At 38.1% G+C, this 22,751-nt stretch overlaps 1 protein-coding gene across 1 annotated transcript in view; it reads right to left on the reverse strand.

The window, feature by feature from the left end:
* Stpg2 (sperm tail PG-rich repeat containing 2) overlaps positions 1-22,751 on the reverse strand; it is a 1,012,587-nt gene that overhangs the window by 934,800 nt on the left and 55,036 nt on the right. The window contains exons 9-10 of the mRNA XM_050121746.1: positions 17,099-17,259; positions 10,402-10,494 (exon numbers count right to left, since the gene is read on the reverse strand). Of these exons, the coding sequence (XP_049977703.1) occupies positions 10,402-10,494; positions 17,099-17,259 (254 nt within the window). The remainder of the gene's footprint in view (positions 1-10,401; positions 10,495-17,098; positions 17,260-22,751) is intronic.

Consider the following 22,751-nt stretch of genomic DNA (forward strand, 5'->3'; position numbering starts at 1 on the left):
TCTGGGTTTAGTAGAACATGTCTATAATCCAGTCCTTTGGAGGTCAAAGAAAGAGGACTACGTGTACAAGGCCAGCCTAGGCTGTATATTGAGATTGTGTCCAACAAAAACAATGACAAAAAACAAAGACCAGCAAAATGATTTTGGAGGTTAAGGTGCTTGCCTGATTTGGAGGTTAAGGTTAACAGCTTGATTTGATCTCCAGGACTCACACAGTGGAAGAAGAGAACCGACTACTACAAGATACACTATGATTTCCATAATGAGTGCTATGGCATGAATGAGCATGTGCACACACACACACACACACACACACACACACACAAATCATTTAAAACTAAAAAAAAAATGGCAAAATAAAGTACCTTAATTAAAGTTTAAAGACTAAAGACGGGTTAAGAAAATAAAAGTCCATTACATGTGATTGGGCATGGTGGCATTCACCTTGAATCACAGCACTAGGGAGGCAGAAGCAGATAGAGCTCTATGAATTCAAGGCCAGGCTTATGCCAAGTAGAAGAAGCCAGGCACACTGAGACAGACACTGCATGATTCCATTTATATGGAGAATCTACACTCAGAAACGGTGAATAGAACAGTGTTAGCCAAAAGCTGTAGAGCAGGGGGGGAAATAGGCAAGTGGTACCAGACAGCCTGAATCCTCTGTTAGACAACATGAAGGATTCTGGAGCTCTATTGTTCAACGTGGCAACCATAGTTAGTAAGAGTTTGTTGCATACCCTGTTAAGAAAGTAGGCTTTTGTGAGAGGTGGTAAATATTCTCAGTACAAAATTCAAAGTGATGTATATGTTAACTAGCTTGGTTTTACTACTTTCCTACTATTTGTATACATCAAAGCAACATGCTGTATACCATGGATATACATAGTTTCAGCTTATTAACTATACCTTGTAAAGCTGGGGAAAGAAGGAAAAAGGCATTAATAATGTTCATGTTAAGATAGAACAAAGATTATGTAATGGAAAGTTATGCCTAATGCAGTGTTAAGGGGAGGGATGAAGCTGGATGTTCAGTTTTTAAATAACAAAATATTTAGATTATCTATGCTATGATTAATTTGCCTAGAAATGGAGAACATGATCATACAGTATTTGTGTCTCCTCATTTTGGAGAGAATTTAAGAATGTTTTTGTAATATAAAGGCTATTATAACCCACAAGGCAAAGCTTCTTGCAATGCCGTGTGAACTGTCATGTTTATGTCAAAAGAGGCTGAGCATCAAAAGAAAGAAATATGCCCGACTCTGAAGTGTTGTCTCTCACTTGCAAATTCCAGGATCCACAAGTCGTGTTTCTGTTCTGCTGGATCAACCTGAGGAGCTGGGCAATATGTGCATAGCTGGGCCAGAGCGTCCTCTGTCCCCTTCACAACAGAAGCAGCAGCCCTTCCACAGAGCCGCAGTTTCCAGCATAGTTCTGCTTTATTTTTCTGCCATTTTGCTCACAAGCTTTTTAACAGGAGCACATCTTATTATTTCTGGGGTTTTTTTTATTCCTCCTCAATTTGCTGGCCTCTGATTTCTTTTTGCCTATAGCATTTTATTTGTCTACCGATCACACTCTAACTATAGGAATCGGTTTCCACATTTATTCCCTGTATGCTTAAGCTGATAGCATTTGTTTCTTCATCATTAAAGATAATTTTGAAAAGATAAATGAATTCCTAATGCTCAAATATACTGCGATAAAGTTAATTTCTCATGAATAAGTTCATCTTGAATACGGAAATTAGACATTTAAAGTCAACTTCTAAATGTCATGTTTCATTAATCAGGCATTCTTATAAAGAGATTTTAATGGCATTAATACCATCTTATACCAAATAAAAAGATGGCAGATACCGTTATCCTGGCATCAAGGACATTAAAGAGCAAGTCCAAGGTCTGAACTAATCATCCAGAAATCGTTTTGAACACGCTGTCCTTTTAACTCTCACACCACAGTCTACAAAGAATGACTGGTTAGCATAAGATGTGGGAAACAGACTGGGATGGAAGCCATGAATACAGTATAATTTAAGTCTCTGATACATGTAGAATATATATCACCTTGTTAACTTTAAATTAATGTAACACTTTCATAATAAGGATAGTTTTCATTCTCAAAACATGTGAAAGAGCAAAAATTTTTATCAGCCAAAGAATTAAATTATAATTATTTCTTCTTAAATTTATTATTTATATATGACAATTATATAATCTAAATAAAAGTAATTTAAAACTTCAACTTACAACACCAGTATAGAGTTGGATTATTCTATTCTTTTCACTCTACCAAGTATTGATGGGTGTCCGACAGGAAAGGCATTTAGAATGAGGTCGGTCACTATACCTCTCAGGCTAGTTATCTTCAGTATTACTTCTAAGTTGTGATAAACACGGAAACTACATGGCTGTTGGCTTCTGAAAACTACTTCATGAACTAATGAAGTTACAGCATTAAATAAAAACATTACAGAGACTTTAAAATGGATATATAGGACATGTACAAGTACACTGTGATCCTCCCTTCTCAGTATGTCAGAAATAGCATGCCTAATACCCTTTACTTTCCCTATTGTCCTGATGGATTCTGCACCATTTTTAGGATACAGTAAAATAACCAGCAAACCAATGAAGCAGCAAAGCAAATCTTAAAAGGATGCCATAATCTAATAAAAAAAAGAGTGAGTGTGTGTGTGTGTGTCTGTGTGTGTGTATTCATTCCAGTAGAAGACAGGAGGAATCAAGATGACAAGGGCAGCAAACACAGCTTTAGCGTAACTCCAACTCCACTGAAATCTCTGCCCTTGTACTCTTCCCAGATCCTTATGATCTAGGTCACAGGCCAAGATAATTTTATTTTGAGCTCCAAGACACTATTACCAGCTAACCTGGGACCAATCTTCAGAGGTCTACAGAAGAATTCAGGGCTTTCCAAGCTTAAGTAATTCTGTCCTGGTTCCTTTTGTTCCTAAATATCAAGAAATCATCACAGTTTCTGTGTTGCCAGCTTCATGATTCATCAGTGTTCTTTGACTTTTCAATTATCCATTGTTTATAATTCTTCAGTTTACATTATATTAAAAAAATGTACATTTTGTCATCTTGGCTCCCATCATTATCCATCTTCTATGCTTCTCTGCTTTTCATTACAGGAAATATTTTTTCTCCATATATCCTGCAACTTCCTACTCTCCTTACAGTAACACCCCTAATACTCTGACATCACAATGGGAAGAGTGTGCCTCAGCAATCCTTCTGTTCCCAAGAGCCACCCTATTGAGTATAAGTATATACAGTTTCCACAACAAAGCCTAGCCAGAGTTGAACAGTTCTACAAGTGATTAAACCAGCAAGATACCTTAGCGGGTTTCTTAGTCAGCATTACTATTGCTGTGATGAAACACCATAACCAAAAACAATTTGTGGTGAAAAGGTTTGGCTTACACTTACACATCACTGTTAATTATCAAAGGAAGTCAGGACAGGAACACAAACAGGACAAGAACCTAGAAGCAGGAGCTGATACAGAGATCTGAGCTGATGCGGAGGCCAGGGAAGGGTGCTGTATACTGGTTTATACCCCATGGCTTTAACAGCCGGCTTTCTTATAGAACCCATGAGCCCCAACTCCGGGTGACAACATTCACAGCAGGCTGTGACCTCCCCCAGGAATCACTAATTTAAGAAAATGCTCTACAGGTTTGCCTATAGCCTGATCTTATGGAAGATTTCGTCACAGATGGCTAGAGCTTGTGTCAACACTGGCCAGCACCGCTGACCCCTTCTCAGCCTGACACAAACGCATCTCTGTTCAGCCACAACCTTTCCTTTCTTGTGCATCCCCAAGATGACACATTAATAAACACATCACAATATAAAACATTTACAAACTTAAAAGTCTCTTACAAATTCAAACACTTTTAAAGTATCAGGTCTGTTTTAAAATGCAAATTCTCTGTAAAACCCCCAAAATCTCTTTATTTACAAAAGTTTCCTCTCAACTGTGAGCTCCTTTAAAATCAAAAATAAATACTTTCTTACTTCAAGAAGGAAGAACCAGAAAATGATCATGATCTGAACAAAGCAAAACAAAACTCCAACAGTGTAAATAATGTCCAATCTCTGGGATCAACTCACAGTCTACTGGGCTCCTGCAAAGGGCCTGGGTCTCTTCTCTGCCTCTGCCCGCTGCTGCACACACAGCTTGTCTTCTAGGGTCCAGCTGGCTCCACTGCCCCCCCCCCCGCTGCTGTCCTTGATGGTCGTCCCAAAGCATGAGCATCTCCAAGATGCTGGGGTCTTCTCCTGCAACTAGGCTGCACTTTCACCTGGAGCCTCTCTTGGGCTTTCTGCCTGTTGCCAAGCCTCAGCTTCTCTGCATGACCCCTTAATCCTGAGCCTTCAACTGCTATTGCTGCACTTTCACCAAAGGCCTCCCCCGGCCTCTCACAGTGCCAAGCCTTAGCTGCTCTCAATGAAACCTTCATGCCTTGTAAAACAGCACCATCTGGGTGACTCTTACACCACCAAGTTTGTTCAGCCTCAGGTGTTTACAGCTTGTATCAAGGTGACACAGAACTCGTCCTCACAGTGGGTAAAGATGGTTGCTGTTCAATTCCCAGAGCCCTCATGTGGGAAAGAGAAAAGTAACTCCTAAAAATTGTCTGTGACCTTCACAAGTCTACCATGACATACTCCCCACATACACACATGTAAATAAATATAGGATAAAATGTAAATGTTTTTAAGTGTAGTAAAAATTTTCAAGATGTAACTGAAATAAATTCCAACTTATTTTCATTTTTAAAATTATTGTTATAAATTTTATAAGTTTGATAGTGGTTATCACCAAATGAGCCATGAATTGACCTAGGAAAGTACATTAAACGCTCCCCATGACTTCCCTATTGAATTCATACTCACTATTTAATTTCCACCTCTCAATAATTAGAGCGAAATTAACCTCAGCAATATGACTGGGCTCTGACTCTTCTGTGAGTTTCCACCAACTAACAGCAAGCAGGCAGCCCTTACATCCCTAAAACACTCACACTCAAACAGTTCTCACTGTAGAGCACAGAAATCACACTCTTGTGGTATTTATATCTGTCAAAATTAATTTTTAATTCATAGGAAAATACACTGAAATCATCACGGGGCTTTTGTCACTAAAGTGTCTCCCTTTTACACCTTAAACTCTGCCTTGGTTTTCTCATTAAAAGATGACCGTGATTATGGTATTCAAACTAGGTAGTATCATCTGGAATGATGTACAGTATGAATTAAACACTAAGTAAGTATTAGCTCTTGTTTATATTAATAAACTCAATTTCATTAAAGTCTGCAGAAGACACGTATTTAATGTTTTGAATAATTCATCTCATTAAATAAATGAAATATAACATATTCTCAGGGGCAATCCTTCTATCATAGAATGAAAACCAGAAGACTCCTGATAAGCAATTGTCCTTTAAGTCCTTGAGTGGGTAGGAATCATACATACATGTGCATTTCCCTCCTAAGACTGCATTAGAGATGAATTAATGAATCCCTTCAGATTTCCCATCAAGGGTGTCTAAGACATCACTTTATCCCAAGGAGATTCCTGAACCTATAAAATAAAGCTGAAGCTCATGAGCCTGGGGTGAAATCAGCCTTGAAGCTCCGCTTGCCACTTTCCAGCCACCTGAATGTAGCTTTGGCGTACGTGCTCCTTCCATTCTAGCTCTGGAGAGATTTCATGAATACGCTCATTTTTCATTTTATTCACAATTTTTGTTTTCAGAAAAGGAGTCAGTTGAGATTCGGTGTGTCTGCATACTATTCTAAATGTATATTCAACCACGAGCACAATTTAAACTTTTATTTTAAAATATATTCACTTCATAAATAAAATTCAAGGCACATATAGAGTCTAAGCTAAATTACAAAATATGCCTCCTTTTAACAGCAATTGGATCTCAAGGTTGGCCGGTTTGTTTGTTTTTAACTATGTGGGGTTTTATTTGTTTCTTATCTGCACTCATCATTCCAGGTTAAAATGTTAAAATCAGGTCTAACTGTGGTGGCCATTTCCTACCTCCATCAACTGCACTGGGAATGAGAAATTGGGCACATTCTCTGCCTCTCAACCCACTTTGATTTTGTTATTCTTATTACTAGTAGCTAAGTTTCTATGTCTGCATTACATCTTTAATTCTAATTGAGTCCTCCAGCGTAGAACAGGTTTGTTTAGTTGTTACTGTTCTGTTTAGACCCAAGTGGTATAACTAGACACAAAGGAAAGTAAACGAAATCTGTCTCCATACTCCTGCTTCTGGACATATATATAATTCACACATGAGCTAAGATACAGTCACCTTTAAATTTGTTTTCACTTTTCCTCATTTTATGCAGGAAATGCTCAGTTACTTGTCTCTGTGCTCATATAACCCTTCTTTAATTTCCTCTCGCCTCTTTTGTTAATTTTTACCAGATCAGCTCCGTCTCAGGGCACATAAAGGTACTAAACTTACTGTACTTTAGCAAGCTGGAAAATTTTTGCAAGATATTTAATTATACTGTGTAAAGATATGTCTCTGTGATTGGTTTAATAAAAAGTTAAATAGTCAATAACTAGGCAGGAGATACAGCAGAAACTTCTGGAGAGAGAGCTCTGGGAAGAAGAAAGGTCCTGTGGAGCAATCTTTCTTTTGTACACTATGAATATGTATCATTATCATTGGCTAATAAAGAGCTCACTGGCCTACAGCTGGGCAGGAAAAAGTTAGGCGGGAAAATAAGAACAAGAGAATGCTAGGGAGAGGAAAGGCAGAGTCAGAAGAGCCATTGCCGGCAGGTTGTAAGGAGAAGCTAGATAGGCATGCCAAATTGTGAAAAGGTATCAAGCCATGTGACAAAGCACAGACAAGAAATATGGGCTAATTTAAATGTAGGAGTTGGGTAGTAACAAGCTTGAACTATTGACTGAGCATTTATAATCAATGTTAAGTCTCCAAGTCAGTTATTTGGGAAGCAGACAGACAGGACAGGAATACTTTACCTACAGAAAGGCAGAGTCACCAAAAGGCCACAGAGGGAGCCAGACATGCTCACAAATAAATAGAGCTATAGATAAATAAGATAAATAGATAAGTAAAGCACATAGATAAACAGAACTGGGTAACTTATAAGAGCTAGTTAGAAACAACCCTAAGCTATAGGTCAAGCTTGTATAATTAACAATAAGTCTCCTTGTCGTTTTTTGTGAGCTGATGGCCCAAATAAAAATCTGGCTACAGAAAATCATATTATTTGCTCACTTCATTGAAATTTTGAGTGGATGCAAAATTCTATATCTAGAGTTATTTCCTCGCACAAATCAGCAGCTGCACCCCCTGCTTTCTCTGCACTCTGAGCAATTACTAACTGTGCAGCAGCCGCTGTTCCCGGTGTGTTTCCATCTCTCTGTGCATGGTACCTTCCCCTGCAGCAGCTTTAAAGGTATTTTTTTTATTTATGTTTATCTGAAAATGAATGAGACTGTACAAAAAGACCTTAAATTCCATGTTTCTTGGCATTTTGGTGAAATCCTCATATTAAAAACTCATATTTTCACTCACCTTGGGATAACTGTACATTTTTTACAACAAATGGTCCTGTCATCTCTTGTATTGTTTTTTCATTACCTAATAACTGCCTTTTATTACACTAAAATGTTTTTATTTTTTGTAACTTCAAGGACTTCACTGAGCCTGTATACAAAAAAGAGAAGCATGTCTGTTAGCTGTCTTTACTTGAAACCAAAGTCGGAGGGAGTTTTGTATGTTTATCCAAAATTACTTGAACACTTAAAATAATATATCCTGCTGTTTCATGTGTTTGTGTGTGTGTGTAGAGAGAGAAAGAAAATGCTAAATATTTTTATTTTGAAATCAAAATTACACAATGAATCCCATTGTTTCAGGCATTGAGAGGTTATTTCACATCTGTTTTGAGTGTAGTAACTGATATCTTTCATTATACATGCATTTATTTTCATAGTATTGTCATTTATAGGAGGGATTTAAAAGCAATGTTTCCTTGACTAAAGAGTACTTTCCTTTCATTCAGTATTTTACTAGTAACTGTGTGGCACCTGAAAAGACAACTCTAAGTGGGTGGAAAGGGGGACCATCATGAGTTCAGCACCCCAGAACCCACCAGATGAAAAAAAAGAGAACTAATTCTTACTAATTGTTCCCTGACCTCCACATCTACTGTGGCATGCATGTGAGTGTGTGTGTGTGTGTGTAAAACATACATACAAGCTAAGTTGCTTATATTTATATATTTAGGAATACAAATGATTATACAGATGCATAGATGTATATGAAAAGAGGGACATGATTTGGAAAGAGAGCAAGGAGAGGTATATGGAAAAGTTTGAAAGGAGGAACAGAAAGGGAGAAATAGTGCAATTATATTAAAATTTCAAAAAGTAAAAGAAATTTTTAAAAGATTAGGACCATACTAAAAATAAGTTCCCATCTACAAAGAAAGACAAACAACAACATGAGTGTGATAAAAAAAAAAAAACACCTCTTCCCTAAGAGCTCAGCCACAGCATCTTTCTCCACACAGTGAAGCATACATGTGCACTCCTGCAATGCCCCAGGTACATCACGTATGACATAGCTCTAAAGCCATCTGAAACAGTCTTCATTCAGTCGCGGATTCCTTTCGGCATGCTTCACTGTGGACCCCGTGTATATATGACAATTAAGCACTGAAGAACTCTCCATGATGAAGAAACAAGCTACTGGGGTGGATCACTCACTGAACAACTACAGAAAGTCAAACACAGCTCCAGAAGCCACTAGATGGTTCTAAGTGGTCTTTTTTAACAGTACTTTTTGAGAATTTCACACATGAGCACTGCATCTATCTCTCTCAAATCTCTCACTCACTGTTCTCCAACTGCTTCCTCCCCTCCCAAATACATGACCTCCTCTTTGATGAACATTTTACATGTATTATGTATATACACGTGCACATGAATATACGACCTGCTAAATTTGGTAGGCTTTGTTTGTATGTGCATGTGTTTAGAGCTGACCACTTGGGATTAAACAACCTTTGTGGGAGTTTTCTCATGGGGGCAACTGATTCTTCCCTCTCTGACCTCCTGCTGTTCTTCACACAGGGATAGGGCCATGTTTTGAAGCCGTAATTACAAAACAATTAAATAGAACCTAGTGTTAATTTTAATCCTATTTCAGATTGTCAATTAATGCATAAAAATTCACTTCTGGATTTCAACAAATTCCTATGACTTCCAACAATTTCTCAACAACAGTAATTACTGTTGTTCTTGCTTCTTCCTTAACATCATTCACCCTGTTCTTGAACCAGCTCTATTGCCACTAAAAAGATTATAAATTAACATAGCCATCTCTGACTTAGCAGTTTGATCTCAGCAGCACTCTGCCTCAGGTGCTACCTGTATTTTTAATGCTGGTTGATGATTTCATTTTGCCAACTTGTCACTAATAATATATTTTAAAGATGATCTGCATTCTGCAGTATTTGAATGATGCCTTATATACCTACCTTACTGTCTTAGTTTGGAGTACAATAAAATACTGTGAGCTACAGAAACCTATTTCTCCCGGCTCTGAGGCTGGAAAGGACACCATCAACACAGTCAGATTCAGCAAGTCACATGGCTTATGTCCCCACAAATGGCAGCTTCTCCTGGGTTTAATGTCCTAGGAGGACCCAGGTGCTCCTGCCTATGTGACTTGATCACTTCCCAGGAAGTCTCATCTAATGCAATAATTTTGGACACTCAGATGTCAGCACATAAATTCAAGCACATACAAACATTCAAACCATCGCAAAATTATTATCTGGCCTAAATTTTTAACTACTTTATTTTGAGAACTTTTTAATAAATTCAATAGTCAACTTCATTTTTCAGTTTAGTTTGCTTAATTTCTTCCATTTATCCAGTATAAGTTATTTACAAAATTATCAACTGTCAGAAAAATTCAGATAGATACAGTTTAAAATGCAAGCTAATAGGACTTAAAGAATAACTGGTGAGTCTTGGATTCCAAAATATAATTAAATTATAAACAAAATGCTTTATGACTAAACTGAGTTGAACCTAAAGTGAACTTTCTATTTCAAATTCAACACATTAAGTTCAATTTTCATGTATGGCCTGTTAATAATGTCTTTGACTCTACAAATCCATGTAACCTGATCTCTTACAGCAATGTGTACTTTTGCTAAATATGGGAATACTAGCTAGTCAAAGACATTAGAGCAGGTTGCCGAGGTCCTTAACTAAGTCCCTAGTGTAATTCCTACATTACACAGTCTGCTCCACTTCGAAAGCTGCAAGTAAATTTGATTACAGGCTTCTCCTTACCGTATCTGGCACTACTGGAATTCTTTCTGTTCTTGACAACAAAGCAGCATTTTCGTTAATCATGTTGGGTAATTCATCAAGAATTCCACCAACCTGTGAATTTAAAATAAAAAAAAGCATGTTAAAACAAAGAGTTAAACGAGTATATCACTTACTTTATGTAATTAGCACTAGAAACAATAAACTTTCAATAAATGAAGCTTGGCAATATTATTGCCCCACTAATAGAAATAGGCAAAGATTCAAAATTTAAATTTTACACAGGATATACAAGAAAAAATTAAATTCAATGATTTAATAAAATGGAAATAGTTTGTTATAAATCCTGTAGTTAAGTATAATGGAGCATCATAAATTATTTAAATACATAAAGGGATGCTACTATGAGATTGTGTCTCCTAGGGATGTCAGAAGCTACACCCATAATGTCTCACCAACATTGCTGCCTAAACATGAGCTGAACAAGGGCAACAGCAACAGACATACTAGTGTGGACATGGGAAAGCCCAGGAGTCCTCAACACTAAGAACTACAAACAACTAAAAAACACTGAGAGCAAGATAAATAGTAGTTTCCACTGAAGAACACATCAGTGGGTTTACAATAACAAATGATCAGCCCTGAAACAAACATACAAGTAACATTAAGCAGACTGAGCAGGTTTTACATACATAATTAGTAATTTATATGTATATTCATATATGTATGCATATAGCAACAATTATTGAAAACTGAGACCATGGATTTGAAAGAGAGCAAGTAGGGGTGTATGAGAGAGCTTGGAAGAAGCAACTAATGGTGGAATTATGCAATTTTATTATAATTTCAAAAATTAAAAGTAACAAGCTGAGTGTGGTGATACATGGCTTTAATCCCAGCAAACAGAAGATAGAGGCAGGTGGATCTCTTGTGAGTTTGAGGTTAGCCTCGTCTACAAAGAAAGTTCCAGGACAGTCAGGACTGTTACACAGAGTAATTTTGTCTTGAAAAACAGGAAGATAAATAAACAAATAAAATAAACATATTAGAATTAATTTTAGCTATATCAAATATATTTAGATATCAATTACTTTTCAGGATCACAACCGTATAGTACAATCTCAATAATAAAAAATTAAAATTTATATTTTCAATTATATAGCATTATTTGTTAGCACTTTGTTATTAACACATAAAACATATTAGCTAAAATTTTACTTAATTATGTGCAGTTCTGAACTAATACAGTTTCTAAGTAAAATGATCAATACTCTTTTAATACGATAATTTCTCACAAGCATTGAAGATGCAAATCAATAAGCTAGAAGAAGCAGGTAATCTACAATTTTAATCTACAATTAATTAATCCCTGTGAAGCACTGCTTCCAATTTAATCTAATTTATTCATCTGGATTCATTTAAACTTTATAAATAGTTGCAACATTCTATGTTTATACACAAAGGATGACGGTTTATAGCCCCATCTTTATAGACCTCACTGTTTCCACTTCATAATTTAACATCTGTATTTTGTATTTCAGAATTTGACGTATAGTAGACAATGGTCTGATATATCTATTTCTTTATTCATTTTATGGTTAACATTAATTTACTAAAAAGCTGAACATATCCTTACATGTTATCTCTATAAAATTATCCACTCCTTTAGCCATAATGCTGAGGTTAGCTCTAGCAGTAAACCCAATTTTGTGTCAAAATGACAAAAAACTAAAAGTAAAGCGATAAGGGCCCTGAAAAACATGGGAATAGGGGAACATACCTCATAACAATAAAAGTACACGTGATAAACTTAAACCCAACATTACAGAAAATAAGGACAAAGTTAAAATATTTCCACTAAAACTGGGGAAAGTTGGAGGTATCTATTTCCAACAAATATATTACACTGGAGCACTAAGAGTTTCCCAATGTAAATTTAATTGCAGACCAGACAAATACACTAGTAAACTTTTTCAGAACCTTAGAGAAGAGCTGCTAACAGAAATGCTCCTCAAATCACTCACTAACTAAAAGGAAAATAAAAGATTGAGCTTATACGCACAAGCGTGAAGGGGGGGAAAGTGCAAGGCAGAAGTACACTAAGAGATGTTCAGAGTCTGACAAATAATCCAACATACATATGCATCAGGATTCAAGACGTGGGAAAGGACAGGCAGAAGAAATATATGAAGAAGCAACAGACAGGAATTATTTCAAATTGACGCCACACAGTAAGCCAAGATGAAATGGCTTTGCAATTTGGAGACAGATGCACTGAAAGGAAAGTAACACAGTCATATGGAATATGTAAAGGAGAGACACAAAAACATCACAGGAAAAATTCACTTCACAGGAAAAACAATATGGAGAACAACCCACGTCTCACCAGAAGACACATAAACATCACTAAAGTGCTGGAAGTAACCAGCAACCTAAAAATTCACACAGCCCCCAAAATTTCAAGCTTTATACAAAACCGACCTTTAAAGACAACCCAAGCCTACAATAACTCAGCAACAGCTGACCTATACAAGGAGAAACACGAGGTGTCTATTTTTCAGGAAGACAGAAAAAAATTCCCAACAGAAACCGGAAAATGCAGAAAGGAGTGAGCCACATGGTAATGGCATACCAGTGAATACAGGCAATGCAAAGTAGTAATATTACAAGAGTTTAAAATATGCAAATTTAGAATCTGGGATGATGTAGCAAAATGTAGTAAAAATGCTCTAAGTTAGGACTGTTAAAGAAATGATGAGACTAATTATTTTTATTTGGATGACAGTGACCAGAGAAGGCCACTAAGCCTCCTATGGGAAGAACAATGGAAACTAAAACTAATGAACTAATAGTACATTTTACACAAAGCATAACAAAACGTTTTAAAAACTGCTAAAATTCATTACAAGTCCCTTAAAATCACTAAGGTAGATTTAATGTTCTAATTTATAATCATAATTAAAATATGCTTGTATCAAAGTGAACCTTATTAAATACATAAAAAGATATGTAAGAAAAAGATTGAAATGAAGTTTAGAAATACAAAACAATCTGCCAATCAAAAGACTAAAATCCTTTAGAGCAGATATAGTCATGTTAAACTTCTTCATTGAGCAACTCATTAATAAAGTAGTGACTTCAATGGAAAATAAGTTGACAAAACCAGAAAGCTATTGAAGACTGTCAGATACACTGTGTGTGTGTGTGTAGGGGTGTGGTTGAGGGAATGAGAAGAAATACAGTAAAATAAAAATGTCTATAAATTAATTAAATGTAGATATCAGAGTATCCTATTGTATTCTGTTTCAAGTTACCAAATATTGTGAGTTTCAAGCACTAACAGAAAACACGGGCTCCTGAGCCAGAGACAAGAGGCTTGCTACCCATCGTGACATGGCATGGGTTCCAAAGAGCCACCCAACACCTGAGGGACAGCCCTTGATCCCACTGTTAGGAATCTTACAAGTAGACCAAGCTACACAACTGTCACATATATGTAGAGAGCTGGGTCGGTCCCATGCAAGTTCCCTGGTTATTGGTTCAGACTCTGTGAGCTCCTTTGAGCCAACGTTAGCTATTTCTGTGGGGGTTTTTAATACCCTTGAGCCCTCTGGGTCCTACAATCTTTCCTCCTCTTCAGCAGGATTCTCTGAGCTCAGCCTAATGTTTGGCTTTGGATCTTTGCATCTATTTCCATCAGTTACTGGAAGAAGGCTCTCTGAGGACAACTGGGGTAGTCACCAATTTATGAGTATACCAAAATATCTTTAGGCATCATTACATCGACTTTTTTTCCAATCATGTTTGGGTATATCCTAAGTCTCTGGGCTATCCAGCCTCTGTGGCCTAGCACTCCAGGCATACAGAATGAAGAAAGAATATTAAGAGCTGCAAAAGAAACTTGCCAAGCAACAAATAAAGGCAGACCGATCAGAATTACGCCCAACACCTCAATGAAGACTCTGAAAGCCAGAAGGTTCTGGACAATTTTTGAGCACTAAGAGACCAAGGATGCCAGCCCAGATGACTATAACCAGTGAAATTTTCAATCACCATAGATGGAAAAAAAATATATTCCATGACAAAACCACATTTAAGCAACAAACTAATCACAAATCCAAGCCTACAGAAAGTACTAGAAGGAAAACTCCAACCCAAGGAAGATAGCTAGCTACACCCACAAAATCGCAGGCAATAGATAACCTAACACCAGAAAATCCCAAAGAAGGGACACAAACACACTACCACCAACAACACAAAATCAGAAAATAAGAGGAATTAACAATCACTGGTCATTAATACCCCTTAATATCAATGGACTCAACTTGCCTATAAAGATACAGGCTAACAGAATGGATATGAAAACAAGATCTATCCTTCTGTTGCATACAAGAAACATACCTCAACTTCAAAGACAGATATTACCTCAGAGTAAAGGGTTTTAGTAAAGAGTGGAAGATTGCAACAATCCAATGGACAATACTGCCAGACAGAAACTGAACAGAGAATAAGGGAATATTATGACTCAAATAATAAAAGTAGCATGGTATTGGCATAAAAACACATGTGTGTGGATCAGTGGAATCAAAGTGAAGACTCTGACGTTAATCCACACACCTATGTACACCTGATTTTTGACAAAGAAGCCAAACTCATACAATGGAAAAAGAAAACATCTTCAACAAATCGTGCTGGCATAGCTAGATATCAACATGTAAAAGATTGCAAATAGATCCATAGCTATCACCATGCACAAAACTCAAGCCCAATGATTTCAAAGACCTCAAAATAAATTCAGTTACACTGAACCTGATAGAAGAGAAATTGAGAAGTAGCCTTGAATGCATTGGCACAAAAAAAAATCACTTCCTAAATATAACACCCATAGTATGGACACTGAGAGCAACAATTAATAAATGGGACCTCCTAAAACTGAGAAGCTTCGGTAAGGCAAAGGACAGAACAAATAAGACAAAACAACAGCCTACAGAACGAAAAAAGATCTTCACCAATCCCATATCTGACAGAGGATTGATTTCCAAAATATATAAAGAACTCAAAAATCTAGGCACAAAATATCAAATAATCCAATTTAAAAAATGGGATACAGATCTAAACAGAATTCTCAATAGGAGAAACTCAAATGGCTGAAAGACATAAAGGAATTATTAAAGGAACTGCTTAACATCCTTAGCTATCAGATGAATGAATGAATCAGATGAATGGAAATCAAATCTAAAATACCATCTTACCCCTGTAAGAATGACTAAGATCAAAAACACTGATGACAGCTTATGCTAGAGAGGATATGGAGTAAGCAGAACACTCCTCCACTGCTGATGGGAGTGCAAACTTCACAGCCACTTTGGAAATCGGTAAGGCAGTTTCTCAGAAAACTGGGAATTATTCTACCTCAAGACCCAGAAATACCACTCAGGCACATACCCAATGAATGCACACTCACACTACAAGGACATTTGCTCAGCTATGTTCATAGGAGCATTATTAGTAATAGCCAGAACCTGGAACCAACCTAGATGCCCCTCACCCAAAGAATGGATAAAGAAGCTGTGGTATAATTTACACAATGGAATATTACTCAGTGGTAAAAAAAATTACATCTTTAAATTTGCATGCAAATGGATGGAACTAGAAAACTTATCTTGAGTGAGGTAAACTAGACCCAGAAAGACAAATACAGTATGTCCTCGCTCATAAGTGGATATTAGATGTAAAGAAAAGGACAACTAGGCTACAATCAGCAACCCCTGAGAAATTAGGTAACAAGGAGGACCCTAATAGAGACTGGGACAAGGAAATAGATAAGATCTCCTGTGTAAATTGAAACTGTGCGAGGAAGAAGAGAGGGGTGAAGGGAAAGGGGGAGTAGAACATGAGGGAATGGGATGGTTGAGTTGAAGGAGGGATGGAGAGGGAGGCAAGGAAAAGATATCTCGATAGAGGGAGCCATTATGGTGTTAGAGAGAAATCTGGTGCTAGCGAAATTCCCAGGAATCTACAAAGATTACCCCAGCTAAGACACCTAGTAATAGTGGAGAGGGTGGCTGAACTGGCCTTCCCCTGTAATCAGTCAGATTGAATACCAACCGAATTTTCAGCATAGAACCTTAATCCCATAACTCATTGAAGCAGATGCAGAGATCCACAGCTAACAATCCAGAGCTTAGAGTCCAGTTGAAGAGAGGGAGGAGGGATTGTATGAGCACAGGAACAAGATCATGATGGGGAAACCTACAAAGATAGCAGACCCAAGCTAGTGGGAGCTCACTAACTCTAGACTGACAGCTGGGGAACCTGCATGGGACCAAACTAGGCTTTCTGAATGTGGGTGACAGTTCGGTGGCTTGGGCAGTCTGTGGGGCCACTGGCAGTGGGACCTGGATTTATCCACGGCACATGAACTAGCTTTTTGGAGACCATTCCCTGTGGAGGAATACCTTGCTCAGCCTCGAATCGGGGGAGGGGCTTGGTTTTGTCTTAACTCCATATGCTAGACTTTGTTGACTCCCCATGAGAGGCCTCACCCTTTCTGAGAAGTGGATGAGGGATTGGGTGGGGAGCAAGTGGGGAGGGAGCAAAAGAAAGGAGGGTGGGAGAATTGTGGTTGGTATTTAAAAGGAAAAATCTTTTAAATAAAACATTAAATAAATAAATAAAAATGAATCACAAAAATAACATTTTGCCATTAACATATCACCTGATAATCACAAGGTGCTGGACCACTGGAAACTTCTTTCTGATCTGTGATCAATGTTCGAGGAACAGTAGAACCAAATGCAGTTTTCTTTGGTTTCTTCAAGCAGGTGTTTTGAACTTTGGCAATTACAGTGTTACTTGCAATATCATAAGAACCAGGACCTAAAATTATGAAGAACATTATATATAAAAATAAGTACACTTTTAAGAACGTTTTTGAATTCAATAACATTAGGTAAATATTTTAAAGAGGGGTCATATATTTCTGGCCAAATTAAAATGGTATAGATACTTTTTTAAGATATATCAAAATATTATTATTCATATTAATGAATAAATATGAATTAATGTCAGAAATATGCAAAAAAAGCAGTGACAAAAGTCTAAATGATCATATTTATACAAAAATTTAGAAAATACAAGTTCAGAACAGTTGCCTGGGACAGTCATGGGAGTGGACATTAATGTCAAGGGTGCTTGTAAGGAACTTTAAAGAGTGATGGGATTGTTCCAAACCTTGGTAATAGCAGTGGTTGTCCTTGTGAAAGAAAGCTGGCAGCCTGAGACCATTTGGAAGTCACGTACTATACTGAGCTGCAGGGACCACTCAAAGAAATCACTGACAAAAAAATCAATGTGCTGAGAAGGAACACCCTGAGAATGGTACTAACTACCTTCATCCCTAGTGACAAGATCCTGGACCGATAAGACATCCAAGCAGAGCTACCAAAGGAAACTATCGCTTCCAAAACAATTTTTCACAGGATAAGTTACCTAAACACCCTCCTCTTTCTTGCCTTTAGTAAGACTCCTTACATCCATACCTAGTAAAACATACTCTAATCTTCACTAGTATCCTAGTTTGGTTTCTGTTGCAGTAATAAAAACATTGACCAAAAGCAACCAGGGCACAGGAACCATCATACTGAAACAAATGCATACAGATCAGTGTCTATCATCTGAGACTTACAGTCTGGGATCCAAAGAGTTTGGGCTGCTCCACTTCTCCTGCCCTGCAACTCACAGTACACAGCTTGTCTTGCAAATTTATGCTGGTTCAACTGCACACCTTCCACTGTCTTTAGTGGTCACCCCATACTCCTGGCATCTCAATGTGCTAAGATATTCTCTGCAACAGAGGCTGCCCCTCCTGGGCTCTCTCTGTGGACTCAAACCCTGCTTCAAGGTGCCAACCTCAACTTCTCAACAGTTTCAAGCCTGAATGGGGCCTCCACTACAACCGAGGTTACACCTGTGTCAATGACCCCCTGGTTTCTCTACAGGGTATCCAACCTTCCCAAATGGTGCCAAGCAGAATCTATTCTCTATAATCCCTTTAGGCCTTCAAAATCGGTACCATATAGGAGACTCACTATCCATAAGCAAGTTTAGCTACCAGCCTGAGATACACCCTTAACCCCCTAGACCACATTGTCTGTGTGCTGACTGAAAAAAAAAATACATCTGAGAGAATACATCTCAGAAGATTTTGCCTCAGTGATGCTGTTATCTTATCAATCACAACTGATCCCAGTGTGCTAACTAGAACCAACTGTCCCAGTAAAGCAAACATTTTATTTCCACGGATTCTTGTTTTGTTTTGTTTTGTTTTGCTGTTGTTGTTGTTGTTTTTCAAGACAGGGTTTCACTGTAACTTTGGAGGCTGTCCTGGAACTAGCCCTTGTAGACCAGACTGGCTTTGAGCTCAGAGAGATCCGCCTGCTTCTGTCTCCCAAGTGCTGGGATTAAAGGCATGCACCGTCACCACCCAGTTACTTCCCCAGATTCTTAATCCAAAATTTCAGACAAACAGTCCCAATAGTTGTTGCTTCTCTATGAAACTTCACAAGGCAGGCCTACAACCTCCACATCTCAATGAACATCTTGTCTTCTATGCTTTCATAACTTCTGGACATTCAACAGCTTTGTCTTTCCCTAAGCTACAAAAACCTCCTAAGAAACACAGTCTGGTCCATTAAAGCAACACCATCAAGATATCAGCACCAGTTTTCTGTTCTGGTTTTACTGTAGGAACTCAAGACAGTAACCTGGGTGCAGAAACTGAAGCGGAGACAATAAAAGAACACTGCTTAGTGACTTGCCTACCCTGGCTTGCTCAGCTACATGTCTTATATAACACAGGCCAACATATCCAGGAATGATACCGCCCACAGTGTGTTGGGCCCACCTACATCAAGTAGCAATCAAGGAAAATGTCCCACAGCCATGTCCACAGGCTGATCTGGTGAAGGCAATTAGTGAGATGAGATGCCTCTCCTCAGCTAGGGTTGTATCAACCTGATAAGAAACCTATCTATGACAACTAAAATCTGTGCTACTCAATATCAATTATAAGTACTGTTTTGCTTAATATAGCATATGAGCCTTTTTGAATGACAGCTGAATAATACATTTATCAGATCATATACCTATGCATTTAAAATCCTTTTTATTATGTGTAAACTAAACCTCAATAGAGAATACATGAATATATCACAAAGCTAAACAATGTTAGAAGGTTGATGTAAAATGTATTTAACATGCAAAGAAAATCATCTGTAGTCTAATTTTTCTGTCACCACACACATTCTAGTTTTTTACCCTTTCTTTACAGTAAAAGGTATAACTCAGAGTATTTCTATAGTGGTAGTCTGAATGAATAAAGTTTCACATACTTTTCATACAAAAGAAAATAAACAACTTTCTATGATGTTGAAAGTTCATTGTTAAGATAGTCAGATACTTGTAATAAATATTTAAGTATCCTCTGAATTGCTGTTGGACAATGATCTTGTACCCTGTAAAGATTTGCCACTTATATTGGTTTAATAAAAAGCTGATTGGCCAGTAGTCAGGCAGGAAGTAGAGTCGGGATGACCAGAATAGGAGATTTCTGGGAAGAGGAAAGGCTTAATCTGTAGTCATCACCCAGACACAGAGGAAGCAAGATGAGAATGCCTTACTGAGAAAAGGTACCAAACCACGTAGCTAACACAGACAAAAATTATGGATTGATGTAAGATGTAAGAATTAAATAATGAGAAAGCTTGAGCTAATAGGCCAGCCAGTGATGTGGGAGTGTCATATATCAATCTGTTGATTTCATTGGTTAAGTTATAATAAACCAACTGCTTGGCCTCAGCTTGGAACATAGATGGGAGGAGTAAACAGAATAGAATTCTGGGCGGAAGAGGAAGTGAGGTCAGACTCTGCTCTGCTCCTGGAGAGACGCCATGCTCAGCTCTCCCGGGTAGACCCAAGAGCTCTGCTCTCTGGAGCAGAGACACCACGATGGACTTTGGCTAGAATCTTCCCGGTAAGCGCACCTTGGGATGCTTACACACATCATTAGAAATGGGCTAGTCCAGATGCGAGAATTGGCCTGTAAGGGCTAGAGTTCATGGGTCAAGCAGTTCTTTAAATGAATACAGTTTGTGTGTTGTTATTTCGGGCGTGAGCTAGCCAAGCGGCTGGGGTGTTGGGGACGCAGCCCCGCCGCCGCTCCTATTTCAACAGATGGCGCCCAGACGTGTGGCTAACTGAATCCACAAAAAGCCTGAGAAAGCTGGGGAAAGAATGGAATGAAGCATGTTTTCTTGGTAGCAACAAATTTCTTGGGTCTACTCTGCTTGCTAGAGGCAAGCAAGCGCTCTCATCTAAGAGAGGCTTCCTGACTCAGCTTCAGCTGCAAAACCCTGCAGCTCATTAAGAGGTCCTGCCACGAAACACTTAAACGGTGTTGGTGAAAAGCTGAACGCATGCTTTTCGGTTTTCAGCCGTAGCAGGAAAAAAGCTGTGCTGTTTAAAAATGCCGGCTTTCTGGGCCGTCCTGCCAGGGCAAACTCTGACTGAGGCAGGAGGGCCAACTACCGAGAGAGGACTTGACTGTTGTCTGTTGTAGCTCGCTGGCTGGCAGGGACCTTGAAACGCCATAGAATTGTGGCTATAAACATGGCTACAGCCTGTATCTCCGCCATGAGGCTGGAAAGCTAAGGAATGGACTGGATCTAGCTGGCAAAGCCACGGCTTTAATCCTACTCATATTGCTCAGTAATTTAAAGGCTCGTGTGGTCAGAAAAAGAGAGATATACAGTAAAGAGATTCAAAGATAAAGAAAATGTTTAAATGATTTACAGTGTGTTAAAAATATATGCAAGCTAAAAGTTAAAAGTTTTTAAAAAAAAAGTAAGAAAAAGAGAAGTTGTGTGTGGTAGTACACGCCTTTAATCCCAACACTTGGGAGGCAGAGGGAGATTGACCTCTGTGACTTCAAGGTGTGGTAGCACACGCCTTTAATCCCAGTGCCTAGAAGGCAGAGACAAACAGATCTCTGTGAGTTCAAGGTGTGGTAGCAAACACCTTTAATCCCAATGCCTGGGAGGCAGAGACAGGCGGATCTCTGAGAGTTCAAGGAGAGCCTGGTCTACAGAGTTATTCCAGGTCAAAGAGATACAGAGAATATAAAATAAAAGTAAAAATAAACGAAATAGAGGTTAAAATAAAGCGTACAAAGATGGAAAATACACAGAGAATCTTGATACTGTATACTATTATGCTCTCTTTGAATTGTTTGAATGCTGAGGAAGGAGCAACAGATGCTAAAAGATATTTGTTTATAAATGCTGCTGAACTAATCCATCGTAGAGATTTTGATGCCTTGACTTTGAAATTTGGATCTAAGGACATGATACTTTGGAAAGGAGTTTCTTATTTTGTTTTCACAGAGGATGAGACCCTGTTCATTTCTTCTATTCCGATATGGTATGATGGACCACGCCCTCCTGAACGGTTGCTGTGAATACCTTCAGAAAATTGCTTCGCTCAACTGCCAACTGAGATGAAACTAGCACACAGGTTATACCATGAAAGACCTAATTAACGACGCCCCCATTCAGCAGGAAGCAGTTTGGAGAGAAAAAACTGCGCCCATGTTCCCAAATATTGTTTATAAATGTTCTTTTACATTTAAAGGGGGAGATGATATAGGTATGAATAATTTACATTGATATGGATTTTGCTTTAGTGATTTAAATTTAAGGTTAATTTTGTAATGTATATAGGTTGTTAATGAATAATCATTAATAATAGTTAAGTTTGTAGTCATGTTAGTTAAGATTTTCTAGATGTGCATAGATATATTTTAGATAGGCATTCTTCATATTTTTCAAAGATTATAGAATATGGCATTTTAAATGTTTTAATAACTTAGGACTTTTCATGACAATGAGACACTCTGCTCCTGGCAGCACCAATCTACTTCAAGAGGAAGATGGGCATCGAAGAGGATCCTTATGGAGTTTGATAGCCATTTGGGCAAGAAACTGCTCTTGCCTGGACTATTGCATAAACTGGACACAGAGAACCCGCAGAGAGAGGACTGCTGAACTTGCCTAAAGGTGAGATGATCTTTCGGGGTTCCTGATTCATGAAAGAGTCTGCAAGACATTCTTCAGGACAAGCAGATAGTGACTGCCTTTGAAATTTCCTGCTTTGTGGAAATGTCTGCTGGAAACTATGGGCCTGTAGGCCGAAGATGGATGCCCCAACGGTACAGAGGAACTTTGGGTGACTGTCCAGGCAGCGAGATGTCTCTGTCATTTCTAGAGTTTGAAAGTTGCTTATTTCTTGTTTGCTTAGGTAATATTGTATCTTTC

The sequence above is a fragment of the Alexandromys fortis genome, unplaced genomic scaffold (genome assembly GCF_014885135.2).
Source record: "Alexandromys fortis isolate MF-2015 unplaced genomic scaffold, M_Fortis_MF-2015_v1.1 scaffold_196, whole genome shotgun sequence".
NCBI classification, from domain to species: domain Eukaryota; kingdom Metazoa; phylum Chordata; class Mammalia; order Rodentia; family Cricetidae; genus Alexandromys; species Alexandromys fortis.